Source organism: Oncorhynchus nerka, linkage group LG24 (assembly GCF_034236695.1).
Source record: "Oncorhynchus nerka isolate Pitt River linkage group LG24, Oner_Uvic_2.0, whole genome shotgun sequence".
In the NCBI taxonomy this organism is placed as follows: Eukaryota; Metazoa; Chordata; class Actinopteri; order Salmoniformes; family Salmonidae; genus Oncorhynchus; species Oncorhynchus nerka.
In genome coordinates this window covers 67166201-67192442 of record NC_088419.1, presented here as the reverse complement: position 1 = coordinate 67192442, position 26242 = coordinate 67166201, and the positions used below count along the sequence as shown (strand labels likewise).

General features: G+C 40.6%; 2 protein-coding genes across 5 annotated transcripts in view; one reads left to right on the top strand and one right to left on the bottom strand.

Annotated features, from left to right (window-relative positions):
• Positions 1-1831: 1831 nt before the first annotated feature.
• Positions 1832-17814, bottom strand: impact (impact RWD domain protein). 2 transcript variants are annotated; one of them, XM_029632818.2, is made up of 11 exons: positions 17613-17814; positions 17271-17399; positions 17129-17181; positions 16935-16997; positions 16620-16705; positions 14023-14151; positions 13730-13827; positions 12846-12919; positions 12458-12548; positions 6473-6607; positions 1832-2452 (listed from the first exon to the last, which is right to left on the bottom strand). In XM_029632818.2, the coding sequence occupies exons 1-11, from the start codon at positions 17655-17657 to the stop codon at positions 2393-2395; spliced, it is 963 nt and encodes a 320-aa protein (XP_029488678.1). In that variant the 5' UTR covers positions 17658-17814; the 3' UTR covers positions 1832-2392. The 2 variants fall into 2 exon arrangements, with proteins under 2 accessions (XP_029488678.1, XP_029488680.1); XM_029632820.2 differs by having other exon boundaries at positions 13730-13824.
• A 1003-nt stretch (positions 17815-18817) lies between these two features.
• LOC115108460 (phospholipid-transporting ATPase IF-like) overlaps positions 18818-26242 on the top strand; it is a 35279-nt gene continuing 27854 nt past the window's right edge. Inside the window, exons 1-5 of one of the 3 annotated variants that reach the window (XM_065009071.1) lie at positions 18818-19179; positions 24699-24815; positions 24965-25054; positions 25431-25511; positions 25659-25766. In XM_065009071.1, coding sequence (XP_064865143.1) covers positions 19153-19179; positions 24699-24815; positions 24965-25054; positions 25431-25511; positions 25659-25766 — 423 coding nt within the window. In that variant the 5' untranslated portion in view covers positions 18818-19152. The remainder of the gene's footprint in view (positions 19180-24698; positions 24816-24964; positions 25055-25430; positions 25512-25658; positions 25767-26242) is intronic. The other 2 variants (XM_029632815.2, XM_029632816.2) reach the window with 2 other exon arrangements.

Below are 26242 nucleotides of genomic sequence, written 5' to 3'. Positions count from 1 at the left end.
CCCGATGGAGAAATGGAAGAAACTATTATTATGTACAAAAATGAGCCTCTGAGATAATTACATGTTTCTTAGTGTTTGAAAATGTTTTGATATTAATATTGTTCTTTGGTCAGAAACTTTTATGCACCTATGAAAATCTACACCTATGAAATCTGTTAGATGTACATACTACCTTAAACACTTCTCCTATGGTGGCCTACATGTAATGTGTATGGAGGCCACCCAATGTCTTGTAGCCCGAGGGTTGATTGACACACCAAAAGTCAGAGAAGAGCAACAATATTGACAGGAGAGATGAGAAAAAATCTTAAAGAATAGAAGCAGCAGTGAAAAGTTGAATTGATATTCAACAGGTGTGATGGTAGATGACAAAAGCAGGGAGAAAGGTGTGCGTGTGCGTGTGTGTGTGTGTGTGTGTGTGTGTGAGAAAGAGATGGCTTAAAACCAATCTATATCCAAAACCTTTTTGGCAGCAAGAATGGGTCACAGTCACAAGTAGGGCTGTGGTGGTCATGAAATTTTGTCAGCCGGTTATTGTCATGCAAAAGACTGCCGGTCCACGGTAATTTACCGTTAATTAACATAAACACGTTTAGCATCTCCAGACCTCCACACATACAAGTCGCTGATGCACCTCTTTTCAACATCTACAGACCCATTGACTTTTTCCACATTTTGTTAGGTTACAGCCTTATTTTAAAATTGATTAAATTATTTTTCCCCACACAATACCCCATAATGACAAAGCTAAAACACTCTTTTTTAAAACTTTTTTTTAATGTTTGCTAATTTATAATCACATTTACATAAGTATTCAGACCCTTTACTAAGTACTTTGTTGAAGCACCTTTGGCAGCAATTACAGCCTCGAGTGTTCTTGGGTATGACACTACAAGCTTGGCACACCTGTATTTGGCTGTGTGCTTAGGGTCGTTGTCCTGTTGGAAGGTGAACCTTTGCCCTAGTCTGAGGTACTGAGCATGTTTTCATCAAGGATCTCTCTGTACTTAGCTCCGTTCATCTTTGTCTCGATACTGACTAGTCTCCCAGTCCTTGCCACAGAAAAACACCCCCACACTATGATGCTGCCACCATCATCCTTCACCGTAGGGATGGTGCCAGGTTTCCTCCAGACGTGATGCTTGGCATTCAGACCAAATAGTTTAATTTTGGTTTCATCAGACCAGAGGATCTTGTTTCACATGGTCTGAGAGTCTGTCATGTGCCTTTTACTGAGGAGTGGCTTCCATCTGGCCAGTCTACCATAAAGGCCAGATTGGTGGAGTCCTGCAGAGACGGCTGTCCTTCTGGAAGGTTCCCCCATCTCCAGAGGAACTCTAGAGCTCTTTCAGAGTGACCATAGGGTTCTTGGTCACCTCCCTGACCAAGGCCCTTCTCCTCCGATTGCTCAGTTTGGCTGGGCGGCCAGCTCTAGGAAGAGTCGACACAATGCTGTCTCGGCGCTCTACTGACAATTCCTTCGACTTCACGGCTTGGTTTTTATTCTTACATGCACTATCAACTGTGGGACCTTATATAGACAGCTGTGTGTCTCATAGAAAAGGGTCTGAATACCTATGTAAATAAGGTATTTCTGTTTTTAATACATTTGCAAACACTTCTCAAAACCTGTTTTTGCTTTGTTTGTATGGGGTATTGTGTGATTATTAATTTTAAAATCCATTTTAGAATAAGGCTGTATGTAACGTAACAATGTGGAAAAAGTCAATGGGTCTGAAAACTTTCCGAAGGCACTGTAGTTGCCATGGTAATAATGACATGAAGGCTGTGAAAGCAAAACTGTCTCTGTTTCAGCATGATGTACAGGGAATTTGGAAATGAGATTTTATTGTCTGTGAAACGCAGATGATGTGTCCACTGAACTCTCAGACTGATTCAACAGTACTTTGGATGACAGAAGCTGTGGGGATTCAACCACAGCGGAACTCAAATATCAAAGCATCTAAATACAGGCGTGACAGAAGGGAGGGTGAGAGAGAGAAAGAGACTTTTTGGAAATGAAGACATTTTGGTTATAATTTCAGACATTCCTGAAAATTACAGCTATGCTCTTAGAAGGAAAATCTGATTTACAACAAATTAATGCATTTTCCTAGTCATGTATTCAGCCCTTTTTTAATTAATATAAATTACTCACATAATCAGTTTTCATTATGGTTATGAGGAGATGGGCTTACTTTCCCTTAAGCCTGAATGTTCGAAACTAACATTACATAGTTGCCATCAAATTCCCATTTTCAGTTTAAGGCACAACAAAACCTTTTTGAGATTGAAGTCCTCATAGAGGTCAGAAATGTCTGTTCGTTTCTGTAAACCTTTCAACAATATTACAGATAGCATTGCCAATGACTAGCATTCAGAGTATATCACTTTACTTTGTCTTCTTGCTTTTTGACTTTTTATTCTTCCCTCCAGCTTTGGATGCCTCATCCTGCAAAACAATAAAAGAACATTGAATAAAAGAAGTTAAATAGAAAAGACGAAGAGTACCACTTCATGACAAAGCTGGAAAACATACAGTAATTATCCTCAACCAGTGAGTTGTTTACCTTATAATCAGCGTATTAGATGTATACGCCTTCAGTGTAGTTGCATAGCAAATGACTACCAATGTTTCACCTTAATACGCATATTCCCCTGATCTGAATCAGGAAATGAGATGTGACTATCATGTTGCATTCATTATTCCACAAGACCACATTGGCCAGACAACTCGCTGAACGAGGGAGAGCTTGGTTTGTTGTTTTGGAAAGCTTTGAAAGTCTGAAGAAGTGTTCTATTGAAAAAGTGTCACAGCCGGCCATGACCGTGAGACCCATGAGGCGGCGTACAATTGGACCAACGTCGTCCGGGTTAGGGGAGGGTTTGGCCGGACAGCATTTCCTTATCTCATCGTGCTCTAGCGACTCCTTGTGGTGAGCCGGGTGCCTGCTAACTGAATTTGGGCGTTAGTTGGACGGTGTTTCCTCTGACACATTGATTATGCTGGCTTTCGGGATAAGCGAGTAGCGCGTCAAGAAGCAGTGCGGCTTGGCAGGGTTGTGTTTCGGAGGACGCATGGCTTTTGACCGTCGCCTCTCCCTAGTCTATAGGGGAGTTGCAGCGATGAGACAAGACTAACTACCAATTGGATATCACGAAATCGGTAAGAAAAAGGGGTAAAAAATGTATTAAAATATACAGTGCCTTAGGAAAGTATTCAGACCCCTTGACTTTTTCCACATTTTGTTACAATACAGGCTTATTCTAAAATGGATTAAATAAATAAAATCATGAGCAATCTACACACAATACCCCATAATGACAACGCGAAAACAGGTTTTTTGACATTTCTACAAATTTATTTTTATTTTTTATTTCACCTTTATTTAACCAGGTAGGCTAGTTGAGAACAAGTTCTCATTTGCAACTGCGACCTGGCCAAGATAAAGCATAGCAGTGTGAACAGACAACACAGAGTTACACATGGAGTAAACAATTAACAAGTCAATAACACAGTAGAAAAAAAAAATGGGCAGTCTATATACAATGTGTGCAAAAGGCATGAGGAGGTAGGCGAATAATACAATTTTGCAGATTAACACTGGGGTGATAAATGATCAGATGGTCATGTACAGGTAGAGATATTGGTGTGCAAAAGAGCAGAAAAGTAAATAAATAAATAAAAAAACAGTATAAAAACAGTATGGGAATGAGGTAGGTGAAAATGGGTGGGCTATTTACCAATAGACTATGTACAGGTGCAGCGATCGGTTAGCTGCTCGGATAGCTGATGTTTGAAGTTGGTGAGGGAGATAAAAGTCTCCAACTTCAGCGATTTTTGCAGTTCGTTCCAGTCACAGGCAGCAGGCAGCTCTTATAAAAGAGTTACACAGAAATACCTTATTTACATTATTCAGACCTTTTGCTATGAGACTCGAAATTGAGCTCAGGTTCATCCTGTTTCCATTGATTATTCTTGACATGTTTCAACAACTTGATTGGAGTCCACCTGTGGTAAATTCTATTGATTGGACATGATTTGGAAAGGCACATACCTGTCTATATAAGTTCCCACAGCTGACAGTGTATGTCAGAGCAAAAACCAAGCAATGAGGTCGAAGGAATTGCCCGTAGAGCACTTTGACAGGATTGTTGTCGAGGCACATATCTGGGGAAGTTTACCAAACAATTTTTGCAGCATTTAAGATCCCCAAGAACACAGTGCCCTCTATCATTCTTAAATATAATAAGTTTGGAACCACCAACACTCTTCCTAGAACTGGCCTCCCAGCCAAACTAAGCAATCAGGGGAGAAGGGCCTTGGTCAGGGAGTTGACCAAGAACCCAATAGTCACTCTGACAGAGCTCTAGAGTTCCTCTGTGGAGATGGGAGAACCTTCCAGAAGGACAACCATCTCTGAAGCACTCCGCCAATCAGGCCTTTATGGTAGACTGGCCAGACGCAAGCCACTCCTCAGTAAAAGGCACATGACAGCCCGCTTGAAGTTTGCCAAAAGGCACCTCAAGGACTCTCAGACCATGAGAAACAAGATTCTCTGGTCTGATGAAACCAAGATTAAACTCTTTGGTCTGAATGCTAAGCGTCACGCCTGGAGGAAACCTGGAACCATCCCTACGGTGAAGCATTGTTGTAGCAGCATCATGCTGTGGGGATGTTTTTCAGAGGCAGGGACTGGCAGACTTGCCAGGATCGAGACAAAGATGAACGGAGCTAAGTAAAGAGCGATCCTTGATGAAAACCTGCTCCAGAGTGCTCAGTACCTCAGAATGGGGCAAAGGTTCACCTTCCAACAGGACAACCACCCTAAGCACACAGCCAAGATAAAGCAGGAGTGGCTTCGGGACAAGTCTCTGAATGTCCAGACCTGAACCCAATCGAACATCTCTAGAGAGACCTGAAAATAGCTGTGCAGCAACACTCCCCATCCAACCTGACAGAGCTTGAGAGGATCTGCAGAGAAGAAAGGGAGAAACTTTCCAAATCAGGTGTGCCAAGCTTGTAGTGTCATACCCATGAAGACTCGAGGCTGTAATCGCTGCCAAAGGTGCTTCAACAAAGTACTGAGTAAAGGGTCTGAATACTTATGTAAATGTGATATTTCAGTTTTTTCTTTAAATAGAAATTAGCAAACATTTCTAAAAAACTGTTTTTGCTTTGTCATTATGGCGTATTGTGTGTAGATGACTGAGGGAAAAAAAACAATTGAATCAATTTTAGGAACGTATCAAAAATGTGGAAAAAGTCAACGGGTCTGAATACTTCATCCATTAAAATAACATCAAATTGATCAGAAATACAGTGTAGACATTGTAAATGTTGTAAATGACTATTGTAGCTGGAAGTGGCAGATTTTTTATGGAATATCTACATAGGCGTACAGATGCCCATTATCAGCAACCATCACTCCTGTGTTCCAATGGCACGTTGTGTTAGCTAATCCAAGTTTATCATTTTAATAGGCTAATTGATCATTAGAAAACCCTTTTGCAATTTTGTTAGCACAGCTAAAAACTGTTGTTCTGATTAAAGAAGCAATAAAACTGGCCTTCTTTAGACTAGTCGAGTATCTGGAGCATCAGCATTTGTGTGTTTGATTACAGGCTCAAAATGGCCAGAAACAAAGTAATTTTTTCTGAAACTCATCAGTCTATTCTTGTTCTGAGAAATGAAGGCTATTCCATGCGAGAAATTGCCAAGAAACTGAAAATCTCGTACAACGCTGTGTACTACTCCCTTCACAGAACAGCGCAATCTGGCTCTAACTAGAATAAAAAGAGGAGTGGGAGGCCCCGGTGCACAACTGAGCAAGAGGACAAGTACATTAGAGTGTCTAGTTTGAGAAACAGACACCTCACAAGTCCTCAACTGGCAGCTTCATTAAATAGTACCCGCAAAACACCAGTCTCAACATCAACAGTGAAGAGGCAAGTCTGGGATGCTGGCATTCTAGGCAGAGTTGCAAAGAAAAAGCCAATAACAAGAAAAGATTAAGATGGGCAAAAGAACAGACACTGGACAGAGGAACTGCATCCCGGAGTCGCCTCTTCACTGTTGACGTTGAAACTGCTGTTTTGCAGTTAAACATCATTCAGTTTAACTGAATCCGCTCTGACCTTGTCCCACTTTCCATAAATAAATAACATTTGTTTCAGATAAGTAGAGGAGAAAGTTTCCATTAGACTTTCAGATTAGATTCTATGTATATGCCTGCTTATGTCAAAAGCGTCCAACAACGAGGAACGTAAAAACAATTCCCCATCAAGCTTGATATTACAAACAAACATTTAAACTTATATATAGATGGAAGATACATTTTGCACACAGTATTCTTTTGAATTACATCCAAGGTCTTGTTCAATATTCAGACTAAAGTCACTAAATGTATATACTTTAGTGTGGACTTATGCCAAACTTGGACACATTACTAATAGGGAGAGAGGGTCTCACCGCAGAGGATGTGTATCCCTCCTGGACCAGGATGTTCCTGGCAGAGTTGTTGATATGTTTGAAACGGTCTGGACCCAGCAGGATCCCTCCATACCAGCGAGACACAACCACCAGCACATTCCGCACATCCAGGATCTGAGGTAGAACAACAGAGTGGTGTTGACACAGAGGCACATGATGGATGTGGTAGCTACTGTATGTGTGGATGTTGATGATCGGTTTGGCATAGACTCAAATCACATGACAGATATGAATCACAAATAATGGCTGTTTGGGAATGATTATAAAACCGATGTTAAGCAATAAAGAGAGGCATACAGACATGTTTTCCTCTCCCAAGATAAAGACATCAGCATACAGAGAAAATTGTTGTGCAAGGATTGCTCCCACGGCAAAATATAGATAACAGACTTAATAGCTGGCACCTTCCCTTAACAGATGATGTATGTCAACAAGTGTGCTTGGAGATTTGGATGAGCAACATTCTGGTCACTGGTCCATGTACCCAAGCACCTCCTCATGTGTCATATCAAAGAGGATGTGACGATTAGCAAGACGATTGAAAGACCACATGTGACAGGGGATGACTAGTGAACACCCCCTGGAAGCCTGATTTCACCTTTGCAGCTGACACAGGATGCATCATAAAGAATAAGCCTTTATCCAGAAGAATATCTGCCTCAGTCTCTCCGCTTTCAATCAACAGCCCTCTACGCAGCAGGGGAGAATTTGGCTATGGGAGACCACGCCAATGCCATCTTTCTATTTACTGTAATAATAAACGTCTCCCTTTATTCTCTGCTCCGCACTTCACATTCTTGCTGCCAAAATGAGTAAATGCTAAATTCAAAACGAAGAAGGGGTCTGAGAGGAAAATATATGAGAGAAAAACAGATTAAGAATCAGCCCTCAAAGTAAATTGCCTGTCAGTGTTGAGAGGTTCAAGTAGAACATTAATCAGAATCTTACCCAAAAGCACCTGGGTGGTAGTGGTGGGGGTGAGCATTAGACTGAAGGCTCTTCTCTTCACTTGTTAGGTCAGATTCAGTGACAATGGAAGAATGACGACATACAGTCAGGTCCAAAATTATTGGCACCCTTGAGAAAGATGAGCGAAAAAGACTATAAAATAATTCAAATACTGAGCTATATTGTATGCTCAATAAATGGGGATTTTTGTTTTTATACTAATAAAATTGCTCAAAGAAAGAGATTTTGTTTAACAAGTAATATTTTTTACTCAAAAAGGTAGGGTCCAAAATTATTGACACCCCGTTTATCAATACCTTTTAATACATTTCTAAAATGTTTTATGAGTTGGAGAACATATTGGGAAAGATCTTAGACCATTCCTCCATACAGAATCTTTCCAGATCCTTGATATCCTTTGTCTGCGGTTATGGACTGTCCTCTTCAATTCAAACCACAGGTTTTCAATGGGGTTCAAGTCCGAAGACTGAGATGGCCATTGCAAAATGTAAATTATAAATTGGGTGGTTCAAGCCCTGAATGCTATTTAAGCAATAAGGCACAAGGAGGTGTGGTATATGGCCAATATACCACGGCTAAGGGCTGTTCTTACGCACAACGTAACAAGGAGTGCCTGGATACAGCCCTTAGCCGTGGTATATTGGCCATATACCCCAAACCCCAAGGTGTCTTATTGCTATTATAAACTGGTTACCAATGTAATTAGAGCAATACAAATTAATATTTTGTCATACCTGTGATATATAGTCTGATATACCACGGCTGTCAGCCAATCAGCATTCAGGGATCGAACCACCCAGTTTATAATGCTTAATTAACCATTTCTTTGTGGATTTTGATTTGTGCTTGGGGTTATTGTCTTGCTGGAAGATCCACTTGCAGCCAAGTGTCAGCCTCTTGGCTAAAATGTCCTGCTACTTGGTAAAGTTCATGATGTCGTTGACCTTAACAAGGGCCAAAGCACCAGGGTATGCAAAATAGCCCTAGAACATCAAAGATCTGCCACCATATTTTACAGTAGGTATGAGGTACTTTCTGTATACTTCCATTTTTCGACACCACTGGTGTTTGTGGCCAAAGAGCTCATGTCATCTGAACCTAGCACTGTCTGGAGTTTGTTAAACAGCATTGGCACTTGGATTGGAACATGTGCTATGGTCATAAATCGGTCTCCATTGAACAGACTCAGTGCAACCTATAATCCAAAATCAGATTGTCCAGAGCATAGATAGAACAACGTCCTGTGGGGTTCAGGATGAACCGTTCAGCTCAGTACAAATTCCTCTCAAGATGTCTTATCCCACTCAGACATTGCTATTGTTTTTGAAAAGGGGCTACCATCAAAGGCAGATTAATCTGAGAAACGTGTAAACAAGACTCTGGACTCCAGCAGAAAAATCCAATGAGACATTTCACTGTGGTGGACTCATAGTCTGACATTTGGCATTCTTGCAAGCTGATGTTATGGATGAATACGAATGCATGAAAACGATTTGATTGTTAGAGCCTCAGTCTGTACCCACTAATATTGACTGAAACAGGAATGAATGCTTGCTTGAATTATGTATAGGCATGAGTACTCGAATGGACATCAAAGATCAATCTTTAACAAGATATACAAAATTTAAAAAATCAAATACTATAAAACGATTTGGTGGAATGTGCTTTGTGGCTGCCCGAACGGGCAAGTACATTTTTTCCTTAAAGTCAATGTTAATTTGTACATGTGCATTTGCAGGTCACAACAAAAACGAAACCAACTTCAAGCCAAGCATCACACCGTTCTTCTCCCTAAATTCCCTTTCCCCTCCGTGTCTCGTTCACTCAATTGCATTCCAGCCACTCCCTGCGCACACAAGCTCCCGATAGGCCTACACAAATAAATGGCTATAAAAAAGTATGTAACTGATGAGTCCTAGGTTTGCCAACTGTCCCGTATTAGCCGGGATGTTCCTTATATTGCGCTAAATTGGTTTGTCCCATACGGGACCCCTCTTGTCCTGTATATTCATCCAATCACAGTATAGTTTAAACGCGCCAATTCCTGCAAAGTAATTTCTGTTGTTGTTCGGTCAGTTTGGCATATCAAGGAAATATGGACAAACCTGCAAAAAAAGAAAAGACTGTGCAGCTACAACAAACAATGTGAAGTAAAAAAAATACGTGGGTTAAGCCCGTCAGTGGTGACTCGACGAAAGCTTTCTGTACTGCATGTCGTCGGGAATTATCAATTGGCCATGGAGGGGAGAATGACCTAACTCAGCATGCATCCACAGAAATGCACAAGAAGGCCCTCTAGCTAAAGGTGCTAGCAATATCGGTGCATTCTTCTTGACGTCTACTGCGGAAACTAACAGAATTGGAAAGCACCACTCCATTTACCAGTTATTGAGCAGTGCCAACAATTGCATTCTGAAAGCTAATACATAGCTTATAATGCCTGCAAGCACGCCTGCGATCAGCTGTCAGTGGATATTGAGACAATTGTTTTAATGAGCTACCGCCACGTATCAGTATCTGCTTCCAGAAGAGAGGAACTGCATGCATTTTTCACCTTTGTTCACATTGAGTGGCGTGAAATTCTGCGACATGTTTGCACACGATGGCTCGCTGTTCATCCAGCTTTCGATCGTCTCCTGCAATGCTGGCCAGGTCTTACTTCATACTTTAGGTCCCTTGAGGAGACCTGTCCTGTGGCACTGAAGAGTATTTTTGAGTATGAAGAAAAAACAGAAGTAGCTGAGATGTATCTGCGCATTTCCCACAATGCGGGGGTGTTTATGACCAACTCGTAAAAAAGCTGGAGGAAACAACGCTCTGCATCACAGATGTTTACGAGGAAGTCCAAACGTTCAAAATGAAGATGCTTCAGCGGAAACAGGACAGCGTTTTTGGATACCAGACCAAGCAGCTGATGGACAAACAATTGTCATCAAAGGTCCAAGCAGCAACAGGACTTTGTGAAGTTCTATGACGCTGTCATTACATACATTGACAAGTGGTTTGATTTCTCACCGGAAAATGTAATGGTGAAACTGAAACCGATCGGCCTCTATGAGGAGCTCTCCTTCACTGACCAGCCTCTATGAGGAGCTCTCCACCACTGACCAGCCTCTATGAGGAGCTCTCCACCACTGACCAGCCTCTATGAGGAGCTCTCCACCACTGACCAGCCTCTATGAGGAGCTCTCCTCCACTGACCAGCCTCTATGAGGAGCTCTCCACCACTGACCAGCCTCTATGAGGAGCTCTCCTTCACTGACCTGGAGCAAGTGGTGGTTGCCCTCAAAATGACAGAGACGGTCAGTATGGACCAACTCTATGAAGAGTGTTAGCCGGGAGGAAATACAGAAAGCCAGACAGGATACCACAAAATCCACCAGTGAGAAGTGGATGGCACTTTTCCAAAACCTAGGGAAAGCCAACTTGATCAACATGTTCAGGATTGTCTCATTTGTCCTCAGTGTGCCAGGCTCAAATGCTTTTGTAGAGGATTTTCTCTCTGATGACCATTAAATGGTCAGACTCAAGAAACAGATGCAGCACAGAGCTGATCAAAAATGAACTTCAAATATCTGTGAACTTTGACTTGTCATGTAAGGACTTCTCTCTGGCTATGCAAAAGGACAAAGGACTGCATGAATCAGTCAAGTGCAGCAAAAAAATAAGTAAGTAGACAGGATTGTGTAGAGGCAAAGATCTGGGGAAAGGTACCAAAAAAATTATGCAGCATTGAAGGTCCCCAAGAACACAGTGGCCTCCATCATTCTTAAATGTAAGACGTTTGGAACCACCAAGGCTCTTCCTAGTGCTGGCCGCCCGGCCAAACTGAGCAATTGCGGGAGAAGGGCCTTGGCCAGGGAGGTGACCAAGAATCCGATGTTCACTCTGACAGAGATCCAGAGTTTCTGGATGGGAGAACCTTCCAGAAGGACAACCATCTCTGCAGCACTCCACCAAGCAGGCCTTTATGGTAGACTGGCCAGAAAGAAGCCACTCCTAAGGGATGTTTTTCAGAGGCAGAGACTGGGAAACTAGTCAGGATCAAGGGAAAGATGAACGGAGCAAAGTACAGAGTGATCCTTGATGAAAACCTGCTCCAGAGCAGGACTCTTGGAAGATTAGTCCAAATTGGGACTAAAAGAGATCCAAATAAAATAAAATCCAGAGCGCTCAGGACCTCAGACTGGGGCGAAGGTTCACCTTCCAACAGGACAACGACCCTAAGCACACAGCCAAGACAATGCAGGAGTGGCTTTGTATTTTTTTTTAAATAAATTTGCCTAAACTTCTAAAAAAACTGTATTTGCTTTTTCATTATGGGGTATTGTGTGTAGATGGATTTGGAAAAAAAAACAATAATCCTTTTTAGAATAAAGCTGTAAATGCAACAAAATGTGGAAAAAGTCAAGGGGTCTGAATACTTTCCGAATGCACTGTGTTTCCTCAGCTTTCTTATCTCCAAGATATAGGACAAACACTGCAAAACCTTAATTCTTATGATTTATTTTTTGACTGTCTTTTTTGCCAATTATTAATGTTATTCAATGCGTTTCTCTGGGCTTTAGTAGTAAAGGTCAAATTCTATATTTGATCAAATCTTTTCTTTCATTCAAAAAGTCATAGTATGACCATTTTTTAAAATTGCACCTTTATTTAACCATAGTATGACCATCTTAAAACAATTCCATATGACTAGCGTACAGGGGGTGTACTTGTACATCAAGCTGCCTCACGCTACAGAAACAGGACATAGGCTCCTGCCAAGGCTTGTGCATGGCTACTTATCAAAGTGAATCTTAAATAGGATATATTATACATTACCTTGGACTTAAGATTATATTCAAGTTATAAACAGGAGAGGGTCAGTGAACCTCAAGACCACAGAGGGTTGGTTTGAAAACGTAAAATGGGTCCTTGAGGCATAAGGCAACTGTGTGAATACTGAATGAAGCACTAGAGGGTACGGAGCAAAGTGGACATAGAGCAAAGCACCTGTAGTAAGTGAAGCAGTCGTCCTCCCGCTGCGGTCTCTCCATCATCCTCACAGTCCTGCAGGAAACTCTGCTTTTCTTCACAGTATATCCTACAATACAGAGAATATAGGTTGTAGTTGGTTGAGACTTTTAGTATGAGAATGTACTTAAACTGCATGTCACCTTGAAGGAAACTTTTCAATTCTCTGAATGTCAGCATCTCCTGTTGGGTTAATGACCACCCAGAAAGCATCAAGCATCTCATAAAGGCTCAATGTAACTCATTAAACCTAGCCTACTTACAGCACACACATTGTCAAATAATTGATCAACTGTGTGATTAGAGAGATATAAACCCACTGTGAATATTACAACTTGTTATGTATATTCAATACTGGATGCTCTACCTGTATGCATAAATATTGTGAGTGGCGCTTGCAATCTTCTTGTTTTCAAACAGCTTGTCAAGAACCATTCTAACCTGAAACACAAAAACAAATCTGTTTGAATTGCCTCCTTTCCTCTAATCATACTCTTAACATTAGAAGTATAGTGGGTACGTCCATCCCTAAAGTACAACTTCTGCATTAAAGACAGAACGGTAGCCCACTCATCTGAGAACTCCTGTGTGGTGCATAAAGATGAGGGTAATCATTGATTCCTCTTCAAACAGATGGCATATCCAACAGAAAGACTAAGATAAAACCCCAAACAGGTTCGGTTGACTCCTACTCTTGACAATATATTAGGTAACTTTATTTCAAAAGTTTGTATAAACAGTTTTCTTATAAAAAAAATGCCTACTTGTATATTGGGTGGGTAATCGTAATACTGAAAATGTACAGCATGTAAAAAGAGAACCATACAGTTGTGTAATAGTTAACTGTTAATGCTTATGGTACAATGTGCACTGTAATTACATCTACACAGTTCATGTACTCTCCAGGAAATTACATAATTATCACTGTCTAAATTGCAATTGATGGCAGGTTAGATATGTTTAAAGCAGCTCTTTCCGTTTTCATCCTGAAAACATTTAGCAGCAGGAGCACAGCCTGAGGATGTTTAGTTTTCCATATTGGAAGCACATTAGCATTGAAACTACATCCTCTCCACATGAGCTTTAACTCACAGCTTCTTCTCTCTCCCAACAGGGTAGCATTGTCTAGCATGATTTTGAAGATTTTAAGGCTTGTGATTTACTTCCCTAACTTGTTCTGTGATGGATGTGAGAATATGAATGTTTTATAGTCAGAGAGGGGAGGGAGACAGGAGAGGGCCTACACAGTACCTGTCTGGGTGTTACCACAGGGGCTAAGTGTGGTTGGAAGGTGCTGCGTCTTTCTGTTATCGTCTCCCCCAGTTTTATAGGAGGTAGTTCCTCATCTACTAAGATTTATAAACACAAAAATAAAAGGCAAGAACCAATTAACACTGGATTAACACGTGGGCAGCAAGCACAATTCAGTTTATATACAAAATGTAAACTGTTCTTTCCTTTCAGATACGATTATTATTAAGGCTTAGAAATTACTAGTTTTTTAAATTCTTTCTCTATTCAAGAATATGCAGTCAGTGCCATACCACTTGAGTGATTTTCGAAGAGGTGTACATTCTCTTTGTTCAGCTTCAGATTGCGGTAATCAGGCATTTCTACATCATCCGCCACTTCCCCCTCCTCTGTTGTCATATTTCTCACCTCTGGTTGCTCCACTGTGAGAGAAGTAGAAAGATGGACAGGCTGTGAAATGAATTCAATGTGTATTTGTGATTGTGTATCTTTGTGTCCCATGATGCGTTTGAGTGACTTTGAAGGTCCTTTCTGCCTTGACCATATGCCTAATTTACATGGACACCTACCACACAGGTCCCATCTTCAGATAATTACCATTGCATGACCGTAAAATTAACTAAATGTTCTAACAATGGGCCTCCCGGGTGGCGCAGTGGTTAAGGGCGCTGTACTGCAGCACTAGCTGTGCCACCAGAGACTCTGGGTTCGCACCCGGGCTCTGTCGTAACCGTCCGCGACATCCGTGGGGCGACTCACTGGCTTCCAGATTGGATGCGCACTGTGTTAAGAAGCAGTGCGGCTTGGTTGGGTTGTGTATCGTAGGACGCGTGACTTTCAACCTTTGTCTCTCCCGAGCCCGGGAGTTGTAGCGATGAGACAAGATAGTAGCTACTAAACAATTGGATACCACGAAATTGGGGAGAAAAAGGGGTCAAATTAAATTAAATAAAAAAGTGTGCGTGTGTGTTGGGGTGTAAGTATGTGTGAGCGTGCAATCAGATCCCAAGCAGTTGCCATACCAAACAGTGATGCAGCCAGTCAAGATGCTCTCGATGGTGCAGCTGTCTAACTTTTTGAGGATCATTCATGTAGAAAATATGAAATATTAAGAAAATCCCTGGAATGAGTAGGTGTGTCCAAACCTTTGACTAATACTGTATATATTATTTTACACATATTTAACCCCTTTTTTGGGGTAGGCACAATCATGTTTTAAAACGGTACCGGTTACCTTCAGATTAATCCCCATTTCATTGTGGATTAATATGTGTTTGTGGTTATTGTCTTACTGGAAGATCCACTTGCGGCCAAGTTTCAGCCCCTGGCAGAGGCAACCAGGTTTATCGCTAAAATGTCCTGGTACTAGGTCAAGTTCATGATGCCATTGACCTTAACAAGGGCCTCAGGACCAGTGGAAGCAAAATAATGCCATAACATCAAAGATCCTCCATCATATTTTACAGTAAGGGGTTATTTTCTGCTTATGCATTGTCATTTCAACACCAAACCCACCACTGGTGTGTGTGGCCAAAGAACTCAACTTTCATGTCATCTGACCAAAGTACCAGTTCCAATTCGAGTGCCAATGCCGTTTAGCAAACTCCAGACATTTACATATGTTAGATGAAATAATAATGTAGGTTTTTGGCCACGCACACCAGTGGTGGGATTGGTATTGAAATGAGAATGCATGAACAGAAATGAACCCCATACCTACTGTAAAATATGGTGGTGGACACAATGTAGCTCAGTATTTGAATTATTTATTTTAAGCAGTCATTTTTGCTCATCTTTATCAAGGGTGTCAATAATTTCAGACCCCACTGTATAGGCCTTTTCATCAAATAATCTCAAATCACTTCTCTGACAGTTTTTTATCTAGATAAGGATGCTTCCACAAGTAAAATGATTGCATTTAGAATAGTAGGAGTTCATTAAAAAGGGGAAAACTTTGCAATGAGAATACATTTAAATGAAGGTTCAGAGGGCATTAACACCAACCATTTCCCAAATCAGTTGCTCGTTATGGAAGAGGACAAAATACAATTTTCAACTTGCCTTTTATACTTTTATGAATGTGCTCCAAACTGAATGATTTCCTCTAAAGCAAGGATGCTCTGTGACCTATACCCAGCATCTCATTTTCACAGCATACACATTCTCTGCTTTCTCCCATTTCAGTTGATCATAACAACTGTACAGAGAGAAAGAACATAATTACAATGATAGGACTGCATCCATATGAATGGATTCCATAGTTATTAATTGAAATAGTACTAAATTAAAGCACTGTGCTTAATTAGCTAACAAGTTTAACGGCTTTAGAAAACAGTGAAGAGTTAGAATAATATGGTATCCTGTTTTTCTTAGTGTTCAAAAAGAGGAATAAAAGGCATTAAAACTCATCCATTCATAGAAAACCATTTTCAAAGACAATACAACAAACAACCAAATGTACTTCTCTTTCCTCAGCCTCTTTAAAAAAATATTTGACAAAGGTTTCGTCACAGGCTCACAGCACTGAAAACCATTACTCAGATACTGATCTTCATTCAGTTAAATTACAGAAACAGGAAAGAGGGCTTTTCATATACCACCCACCAAGTCTTGTGTTCATCTTATCACAATGATGCATGGGAGCACATCAAAGACCTGGATGAAAGACCCCAAGAATTCTGACTGTCATCTCCAAGAAAGGAAAGAGATTGAAATCAAGCTTTCTCAATAGTTTTTTCTGTCTGAGCTCATTGGCATTAATATATACCTTTATGAGGAAGGCAATGGGTGCACACTTTCATAATTGGATTTCTGGAGTCAGTATTTATTTACTGCCCTCTAGTGAAAAAATAAAGCATACTATCAAGCAGACGTGACACGCGATTCTCACCTGTGTCTGTGCTTTGGGATTTCTCCAGGAGGAACTCCCGGACCTTCTCCACCCAGAGGTAGAGGATGCTTTCCCCAGTGTTCTCCCTGTTAGGAAAGACACCACTGGTTAGTTTGATGTCAGTGGAGACATATCTACTCAGAGACATGGGTGAGACAGGGTAATGGACTGTAATCAGCAATACCGCAAGCTAACATGGCTTCACCATCAGGAAATCCATCTTTAGGTTAGCATTATGATGGAATCCCCTCCATGTTCAGGGGTAACTATTCTGTGCTTCATGTACAGTAGTCAGTGATTATGAAATCCACTCACACATAGAGCTCCTCAAGGCTGTTGGACAGGATCTTTCTATCAGGGCCTCGCAACCATGCTGCACTGCATGAGGAGAGAAGGCAGAATATGTCTCAAATGTTAGTCTTAATAATTAGCTTTTTTTTATGCCTGATACATGTTTATCAGAGGTAGTGTAAGTGTACTGTACTGTAAAACCCAACATGTAGACTTACTTTATTTGGTAGACAGGTGGTGCTGCACTCGGGTAATCATGTGGGAGAATGATCTAATTATGGAAATTAAACTCTTGAGTTATTGCTATCATGCACTGCTCTGAAACTTTTTAAACACACAAAAATGTAATGAAACAATTACCTGTAAACATGCTTTCAGTTTTGGATAGTCTATATCATCCGTTATTTTGATGCAAAATATTCTTGCTGCTTCATCAATAACACACCATTCGTCACCGTATATGGAGGAAAGTGCCTCGACCTCTTCGATCTGATGAAGAAAATAGTGTAATATTGTGTTATAATAATAATAATGTAGTCATCTAAAAGCAAATTATCTACAAGCATTCTCTCATGTCTCTTTTTTATAGTTGAGTCAAATATATAAACATATGAATCAAAGTACAAAATGGGTCATACTCTCCACTAATGTGAACTTCAGTCATGCCCAGCCCTGAGTTCTGTTCAAAAGTAGGGTACTTACTTGAGATTGAAGATCCCCTGCATTCCCAACATCTATGTTTGCCATTAATTTATCCAAAGCAAGTAAGCAGACAAACACTTCAGTTCATACTTAGAAGTAGTAGTGTTACAGCAGTCTATTCGTACAGTATCAACACAAAATTAGCTCGATAAGAGGCTTGCTTGACATTCTGTATCACCAACTCAGCTGTTGCTCTGACAGGACAAAGAACCACCTCCGGGTCAAGGTTTTCACGTACTACCAAAATAAGAGTCCTTATTTGAAACCAGTCATATATACATCATTGTTTGAAACACATGGTGCAATAAGTAGATTAATTAGCTAAACAAATATTATAGCAATCATCACTCATTTTAAATTCAAGAAATGTAAATCAATGTAAAATTCCATATCAATACTTTCCCCCCACCATTTCATCTTTTGAACAATGACTTTTACAATGAAATGTATTCACCTTTTGACCCGGAAATGGTAGTTTAAATCATGAACGCTTGGTATGAAGTACGAAAGGTCCTCTAGCTAGACGTTTTAAAACTTTGGGGAATTATCGCCACGTCTGCAACCCGTGGTCACAGCATATAGATCCTATTAAATTATTAATATAGGTTGTTCTAATTCCTAATTATATGGGCCACACACAATGATTTATATATACACTCCTCACCCAATTGAGTATATCTAGGCCTCACCACAGTTGGCAATATTAGGACTTTAGTTTTGTGCTTTCAAAATAAAAGCCCGAAGTAAAACGCTATGCGTATGATACGAATCAATATTTGTTTGCAATTTTGCATCGTGCATGATTTTAAGTTTTTATTGTCACATACACCGGATAGGTGCAGTGAAATGTGTTCTTTTACAGGGTCAGCCATAATGTGTGCATTATAGTCATAGTGCATTGTGATACAAAAATATAACTACATCTGGGGAAAATATAAACTCAAGAGTGGTCTTACTTTTTATAAGATAAATAATATTATTATTTGGAGCACATTGAGAAATGGTTGGCGTCTATGTATATGAATGTAATGAACATTAAAATATTTAAAATAGAAAAATAGAAATCACTATTTGGAAGGATGCAGTTTGGAAATGTATTGACTAACTGTATTTATGTTGAATTGCGCAAATTTGGACTGTAGAAAATAATATAGATTGTGTGTTTGTCCCTTTACAACTGGGACGTTGTGGTGCCAATCGGTGCTGCTACGTCGACAGGAGAGCCACAGAGCTGAAAACCGATTGCTCGAGCTTCGCAGAGAGGGATGTAGGTAGCTGGGCAGGAAGCGCACAGTACAGGACACTCACTAGACACACTTCGTAGCTGTCAGAATATAGCTCAGTGTGTCAGTCACATCAGAAATATTACTTCACGTCATGGGAGAGATCATATTTGATCATATAATCACACAGCCTGGATGTTTTGTGTAACGGACACAAGAAGACGTGCCTGTAAAAGGAATTATTTATGGTTTGGGAAGGTTTTATGGGAGTAGCTAGCTAGCAACTTTGCTGGCTCGTCGGAGGACATTTTGCAAGGATGCTACGGTGGATAAGGCAACAGCTGGTAAGTGAGCCTCTTTGCTAACTTGCTATATTTGCTAATAAGTGTAACGTTACTTTGCTATTGAGAAAGACGTTGATGCACATAAAACAATATGACGTGGTTGTTTTTGAAGAGTTAAACATCCAACCAGAACTGGGTGCTAGTACTTAAGTTCGCTTAGTAGATAACGTTAGTTAGCAAGCTAGCTAGCTTGTTTGTTTACCAAACATTGGCGTGGCTAGCAGCGAACTAGTAGTAGGTACATGACGCCAGCCAGGCCCACTTATACATTCTACTCAAACTTATTTTGGCTGGCAAGTTTGTTCGCTGGTGTGTCTGATGATCTAGCTAGTAGTAGTTAAGCTGTTTTGACAGTAATAGTTATGCTAAAAACTAACCAGCCAGCTAGTGTAGTTAACTATATATTTGGCATTGGACAGTTTAGCCACATATATGTAACGAGTCGTTATCAATGGTTAACTTGCTACCAACTAACTAACTAGGAAGACATTCATTTTAGCCGCTGCATTGAAAAGACAGACACGCAGGTATATGTTTAGAACTAGCCCAGCATTGTCGTTGTATCACGTAGTTTGCCTAAATCTTAGCCTCAACGCCTAGCTACCTAATTGTCTACAGCAGCATTAGCTAACTAAATCAGATTCTAGAAGGCTACGGCTAGCTAGAACATCTACTATTTTCTCTCAATGAATCAGGGTGAAGATCCAATTCAAGATGAATTTAAATCAGTTCTAGAGATTCATTGAAATTTGTATTAATGTGGCACTAACCGAGTCTTAATTTTGCATTTTTAATTTAATTCATTGAATTTCAATTAAACGTCCTGAATTGACCCTAAACTCAATGGTTAAATACATAGCTAGTGTACAGAAACAATCAAAACCAACTCTCCCCTTTTTGTCATGAATAATTGAATGAATGCTTTTTTTAGTTGTGGTGCAGAACTAAAAAAACAGCCCGCTTGATGACCTAGCCCTAGTAGTTACTTATGGACTAACATATACTAACATACTGTCTGCCACCTGCAGTAAGTGGAATTCCGCCAACTGCTTAGCTTACAGTTCTTAATGAATACAGAATTTGAGAAGATTATAATGCAAGTGACTGCGCAGTGACCTTGATCTCATGTGAATGTTTGCTTTCAGGAAAAACAAGCAGCTGAGGGGAGTAGATATCTGAGTGATTTCATTGATATAAGTGTTTTCCAACTCCAGTCCTTTAGAACATCCAACAGTACACCTTTTTTTGTAGCCCTGGAACAACATGAACCAAATGTGCTTGTCCAAGGTTACAGTAAAAATGTATACTATTGCGTTTACTCGAGGACCAGTGTTTGGAAACGCTGATTTAATACACCACGGAACATTATTTTTCATAGAATGGGCTAAATGTTATCATAGAATGCTCAGGCTACACACAGTAACTGTCACTATCACCAACCAGCCTAATCCACTGTAAATCGGATTAATATGACATGAGGTAATTTTCTTGCTAAATGGGAACATGGCAGGGAATGCCCAGTCTGAGCTGACCTTTTGGAGCTATAGATTTGGATAGTATGGGGAGGGGGGTGGCCAATCCTATCCCAGCTGCTGTTACCTGCGCCACACTCAATCCCAGTCCTCACTTCATTAGCTTCACACTGATGGGGTGCCACTCACAGCTGTGCCATCAGACTGAGCCCCAGGATGTGAAATACATTTTATTTTATCAGAAGGCTGTTTTTCATCATGAGAGCCATCTACAAGTTAGGGTATATTGATGAGTAATGGTAGTGTAGAGAGCAACAGTAGCCATTTCAAGTTTTATATTTTCCAGGACCTAGAAACCTACATTATATGATTACTACCTGGGGGTACAACTGTGTGAGGGATTTGTTTTTACTTGAGAAAATATTTGTGTCATTGAGATTGTAACCTATGTCGGATTTGAAAGATTTTCAAATGCAGGAACCAATTATCCGCTTTGTTTTGGTGTCAACAGAAGTAAAACAGTCAGTAATGATGATAATGCTACCGTAGGAGTGTCGGTTTACTGACTGCTCAACTCAGAGCATACTGAAATGGGCAAAGGAAACCGTATCTTACAACACTGTGTGAAACAACCTGTGGTTCACATACGTCTCAAGGCAGCTTTGAGCATTGCAGAGGGAGAGAAAGTGTGCAATTTGGCATCCTATTAAGTTGCCATTAGTTTTTAATGAGCTTCTTCATGTTGTGGTTTGTTATTTTGAATTATTACAGCTCGTCATTCATTATCCCCTCCATGTAGCTGGGCTCTGGGTTTCCTTCATGCTGGTAGTTTCAGGCTTTGTTAGCGCATTAATTAACTTGATATTTCTTTCTAGGCATAGGAGGGTCATGTCAGACCAGGTGACAAAATACATTTCATCGAAGTTGTAGCTTGTCACAGGTAGTAGGCAAACCTAACTATACTAAATACATTTTGTTTACCACTGTTTTGATTACTACATGATCCCAAATGTGTTATGTCATAGTTTTGTTGTTTTCACTATTATTCTACGATGTAGAAAATAGTAAACATATAGAAAAACCCTTGAATGAGTAGGTGTGTCCAAACTTTAATTTTTTTGCAGAACAAGGAGTTACTGTATGCAATGAGTTAGTAATTCCCTGGCCCAGACAGCCATATTGACACTTGTCTCTCAGAATACTGCTTAGTGGTCACACAATAATTTCCAGAAACTCTCTCAACATGCCTGCCTGGTGAAAAATACAACTCTCTGTGACATCGTCAGCTCACTCCCTCTAAAATTCTAGACAGCAGCACATACCGTATACATCACCTATGATAACAGATGTTTGCTCACCAAGGAGAACAAAGACTGTACTTTTAAATGTGCTTGGGGGTTAACAGCAGAGGCAGATCATGAGATGAGAGCTTTTGCCTGGGTGCAGTGAACATGACCAAGATGGTGTGTGTGTAAGAGTGTTGTGCAAACACAAAAGCCCATTGAGGAGGGCAGGCTGTGACAGTAATTGAATACATGTGTTGCTGTCTGGCCTTAGTGACGTGGCCAACTCATTCTCACACAGTGCAGGCAAGGAGTCAGTAAGCACCACCCTATAGGCCCACTACTTATGAATATGATGCAATGGACAGACAAACAGTCTTTATTGTTATTACCCATCATGTGCCCCAGATTAATTTACTATTTTTAACCTTTATTTAACTAGGCAAGTCAGTTAAGAACAAATTATTACAATGATAATTATTTACAATGACGGCCTAGGAACAGTGGGTTAACTGCCTTGTTCAGGGGCAGAACGACAGATTTTTACCTTGTTAGCTCGGTGATTCGATCTAGCAACCTTGCTCCAATGCTCTAACCACTATGCTACCTGCCGCCCCTCTTGAACATTGTGTACAGAAATGTAATTTTAAGATCGGGCCAGCTTATAGCATTCTAGGATTAGTATTCTAGAGTTTGGGCCTCCCGGGTGGCGCAGTGGTCTAGGGCACTATATCGCAGTGCTAGCTGTGCCACCAGAGACTCTGTGTTCGCACCCAGGCTCTATCGCAGCCGGCCGCGACTGACAGGCACAATTGGCCTAGCGTCGTCCGGGTTAGGGAGGGTTTGGCCGGTAGGGATAACCTTTATTTAATCGCGCACTAGCGACTCCTGTGGCAGGCCGGGCGCAATGCACGCTAACCAGGTCGCCGGGTGCACTGTGTTTCCTCCGACACTGGTGCGGCTGGCTTCCGGGTTGAATGCGCTCTGTGTTAAGAAGCAGTGCGGCTTGGTTGGGCTGTGTTTCAGAGGACGCATGGCTTTCGACCTTCGTCTTTCCCGAGCCCGTACGGAAGTTGTAGCGATGAGACAAGATAGTAACTACTAACAATTTGATACCACGAAAAGGGGGTTATTGAAGTTATTGACCAGCCCACTAGAGAAGTGTCATTGACTTAAATAGGCTAATTTGGTTTAACATATTCTGTTCAGTACAGTGCTTGGTCTCTGGCTGCAGGCTATATTCAGGCTATAATAATCTAGCCTAAGTGTTTTTCTGACAGATAATCAGGGTGCAAAATAGTGTTTGCAATCAATGTGTTAGGCTATTTAAATATAGAGTAGGGTGTTTTCACATATCGTCCTCTTAAAATAACTGATCTCAGTCCTCTTTAAAGTGAACTATGGGGTAAAAAAAAAGAAGAACTATGTTCTCTTTGTATGCACACTGCCCTTGCCTTTGAATGAGGACTCAACTCTTTTGCCAGTTCACTTCACCTATTTTGTGGTCCGAGTCCTCTTTACATTCACATTGCTATATTTAGAAAGGACCCAAGATCTTTTTCCAATATTCACTCCATGCACTCTGGGTTTTTCCATCAGAATGTGTTATTGGAGAGCTAGATGTACCTACTTACATTTAGGAAGATAATCGATTGCATTTAGTTAGATGAACTTTCGCACTGCCATTTCCTGGTTGCTAAAATTCTAATAGTTTGCCTAATTTCAGTTTGTGACCAAGCAAGTGTAGTGTAGATAATCATTGTACCATCTAAACCCCTGTGAAATATCTTTCCCATAACCAAAAATATTGTATTTTCAGCCTGGGAGGCATAGAAATATCGCATAGAACAGATCTGCCGCGTAGACTTGTTTTCAATGAGAATGACAGATCTATAACTTTCATTTATATGTGAATTTGGTCAGGTCACCAAAGAAGTTATATATTGCAGCTTTAAAAGATGATCCATAATAATTGTAATCAGAAGATACTATTAACATGTAAATATTGTTAACATAATAAATAGCAGAAGAAAACTGCAGATTAAATAATATTGTAATTGAAAATTGTACACCCAATGTAGTCTACTGCCCCTAGAATATATTTTGTACCCTATGTTGTGATTCTCACCAAGTATGTTGGCGTCTTCTCACACTATTCAAACCACACAATTGAAAAAACGGCTTATGAAGCTCTCTTAGCTTATAGATCACATATTGCAAACAAATATTCTGAATTTAAAAACATATTTTAGAATTTCTGTGCATTTTTGACAATTGCTAATCAATAGGCCTACCCCAAAACAGCACACACTTTTTCCCCAGGAAACTGCACATCTTCTCTCTTGTGGCACCAATGTGAGATAGTTTTAAGCAGGGGAACAGTGTTGCAGTAGTCTAGTGTGTGGTATGGGAAGAATGACAATGGAACCTGGGGAGCTTTGTGTTCACATTGCTCTAAAAAAGAGAAACGGACCACGGAATTCAAGCAAACCGAACTCAGACCACCACTTGATGGTCTCAGTTTGGTTAGCTTTGGAGGCTCTTTTTAGACTGGTCTGAGTTCCTTTAGTGTTCACACTGCACAAAAAATAAAGCAAACCGCACTAAGTTCACAAAGATTGTCTGAAAGGGACAAAGTGTGAACACCCTAACTATTAAAAAAGTGTATAATTTTTCTGACCAGTCTCTAGATAAAAGTTGCCCATATTGGTTCTGAGTGAGTGGTAGAAGTTTGACCTGTTCCTCCTCTCTCTCTCTCCTCCAGGGCTTTGACCCTCCCCATCAAAGTGACACCAGAACGGTTTACATCGCAAACCGCTTTCCTCAACATGGCCATTATGTCCCTCAGCGGTTTGCAGACAACAGAATCATATCATCTAAGGTAAGGCAGTGGTGTTGAACACCTGGGTTTTGTGTCAAGAGCAACAACAAATGTTCAAGTTACGCAACCATTTTATTTCAGTGCCAAACAACTCACAATTTGATGTTCTTGTTCTTTCCTCCCCTTCCGGCCCCCAATCCCCGCTTTAGTACACCGTTTGGAATTTTGTTCCCAAAAACCTGTTTGAACAGTTCAGAAGAATAGCCAATTTTTATTTTCTCATCATATTCCTGGTTCAGGTAAGAGCTTGCCTCAGCACCCAGTCTACCATATTTATAACTGTTACTGGCCTAAATACTATACTATTACTAAATATTGTGCTAAAAATATTGCTGTGTGCTCTTGAGCATACTGTGCCCGGAGGTCCCTAACAGCTAACCTTCGGTATTCATCGGGCTACTCTTAGAAGCCACACTTTGGTTTCTGCTTTCTGTGGCCGCCACTGTGTCCAATTCTAAATTTGATGTTTCGTTATACTTAGTCAATATTCATGAATCATTTTCTGCAATAAGAATGGCTTCAGCTTACGAATGGCCAGTGTGCTTTTATGTTAAATTAGGAAATTACACTATTGCCAACTGTTTTCTCCTTTGACATAATCTCTTTATTTTGCAGCTAATGATAGACACCCCCACTTCCCCTGTCACCAGCGGACTTCCTCTGTTCTTTGTCATCACAGTAACTGCCATCAAACAGGTGAGAGCAGTAACAGGTTTAATTCCTCTTTTCTTATCAACAGTAGATCCACGAAATTGAATGTGGTTACTTATCAAACATACTGTACTTTGTCTGGATGTCAGAATGTCTAGATGGTTAAATCTCATTCCTTCCTCCATCACTCAGGGCTATGAGGACTGGCTGAGGCACAAGGCAGACAACGAGGTGAACGGGGCGCCTGTGTTTGTGGTGCGCAGTGGCAGCCTCGTGCAGACCCGCTCAAAGAACATCCGAGTGAGTCACCGTGGTGTCATAATGAGTCCTGCCTTAACACTTAGCATACCCTACACCCACATTTCAGACAAACGGCTACATTTCATGTAACTCCCACTTTTGGCTGGTGCTTTGTACCACTGTGTTAAAGATTTGTCAGAAAGCCAGGAATGTAAAACCAATGTACCACCCACAGTCTCAGGCGTTACATTCTTTGTTTAAATGTTGTTACTCACTATTCCGTGTGAAATGTCTTCACTGGGTAGTTATTGAATAAGTTGATTTGTTCCCAATTAACAAATGTTAGAGATGGCTAGCCAATGTTAAATATCAGCACTCTCCATTCATGTACTCTAATAATTCACAAGGTAAAATAAATCACACATTAAAGATGGAATCTGCAGTACGGGAAACACCCCCCCCCCCCCCCCCTCCCATGGTAAAAATGATTGCAGTACATATTGTGCTCTTGTATAGTACGGGCAGTGATGTCTGAG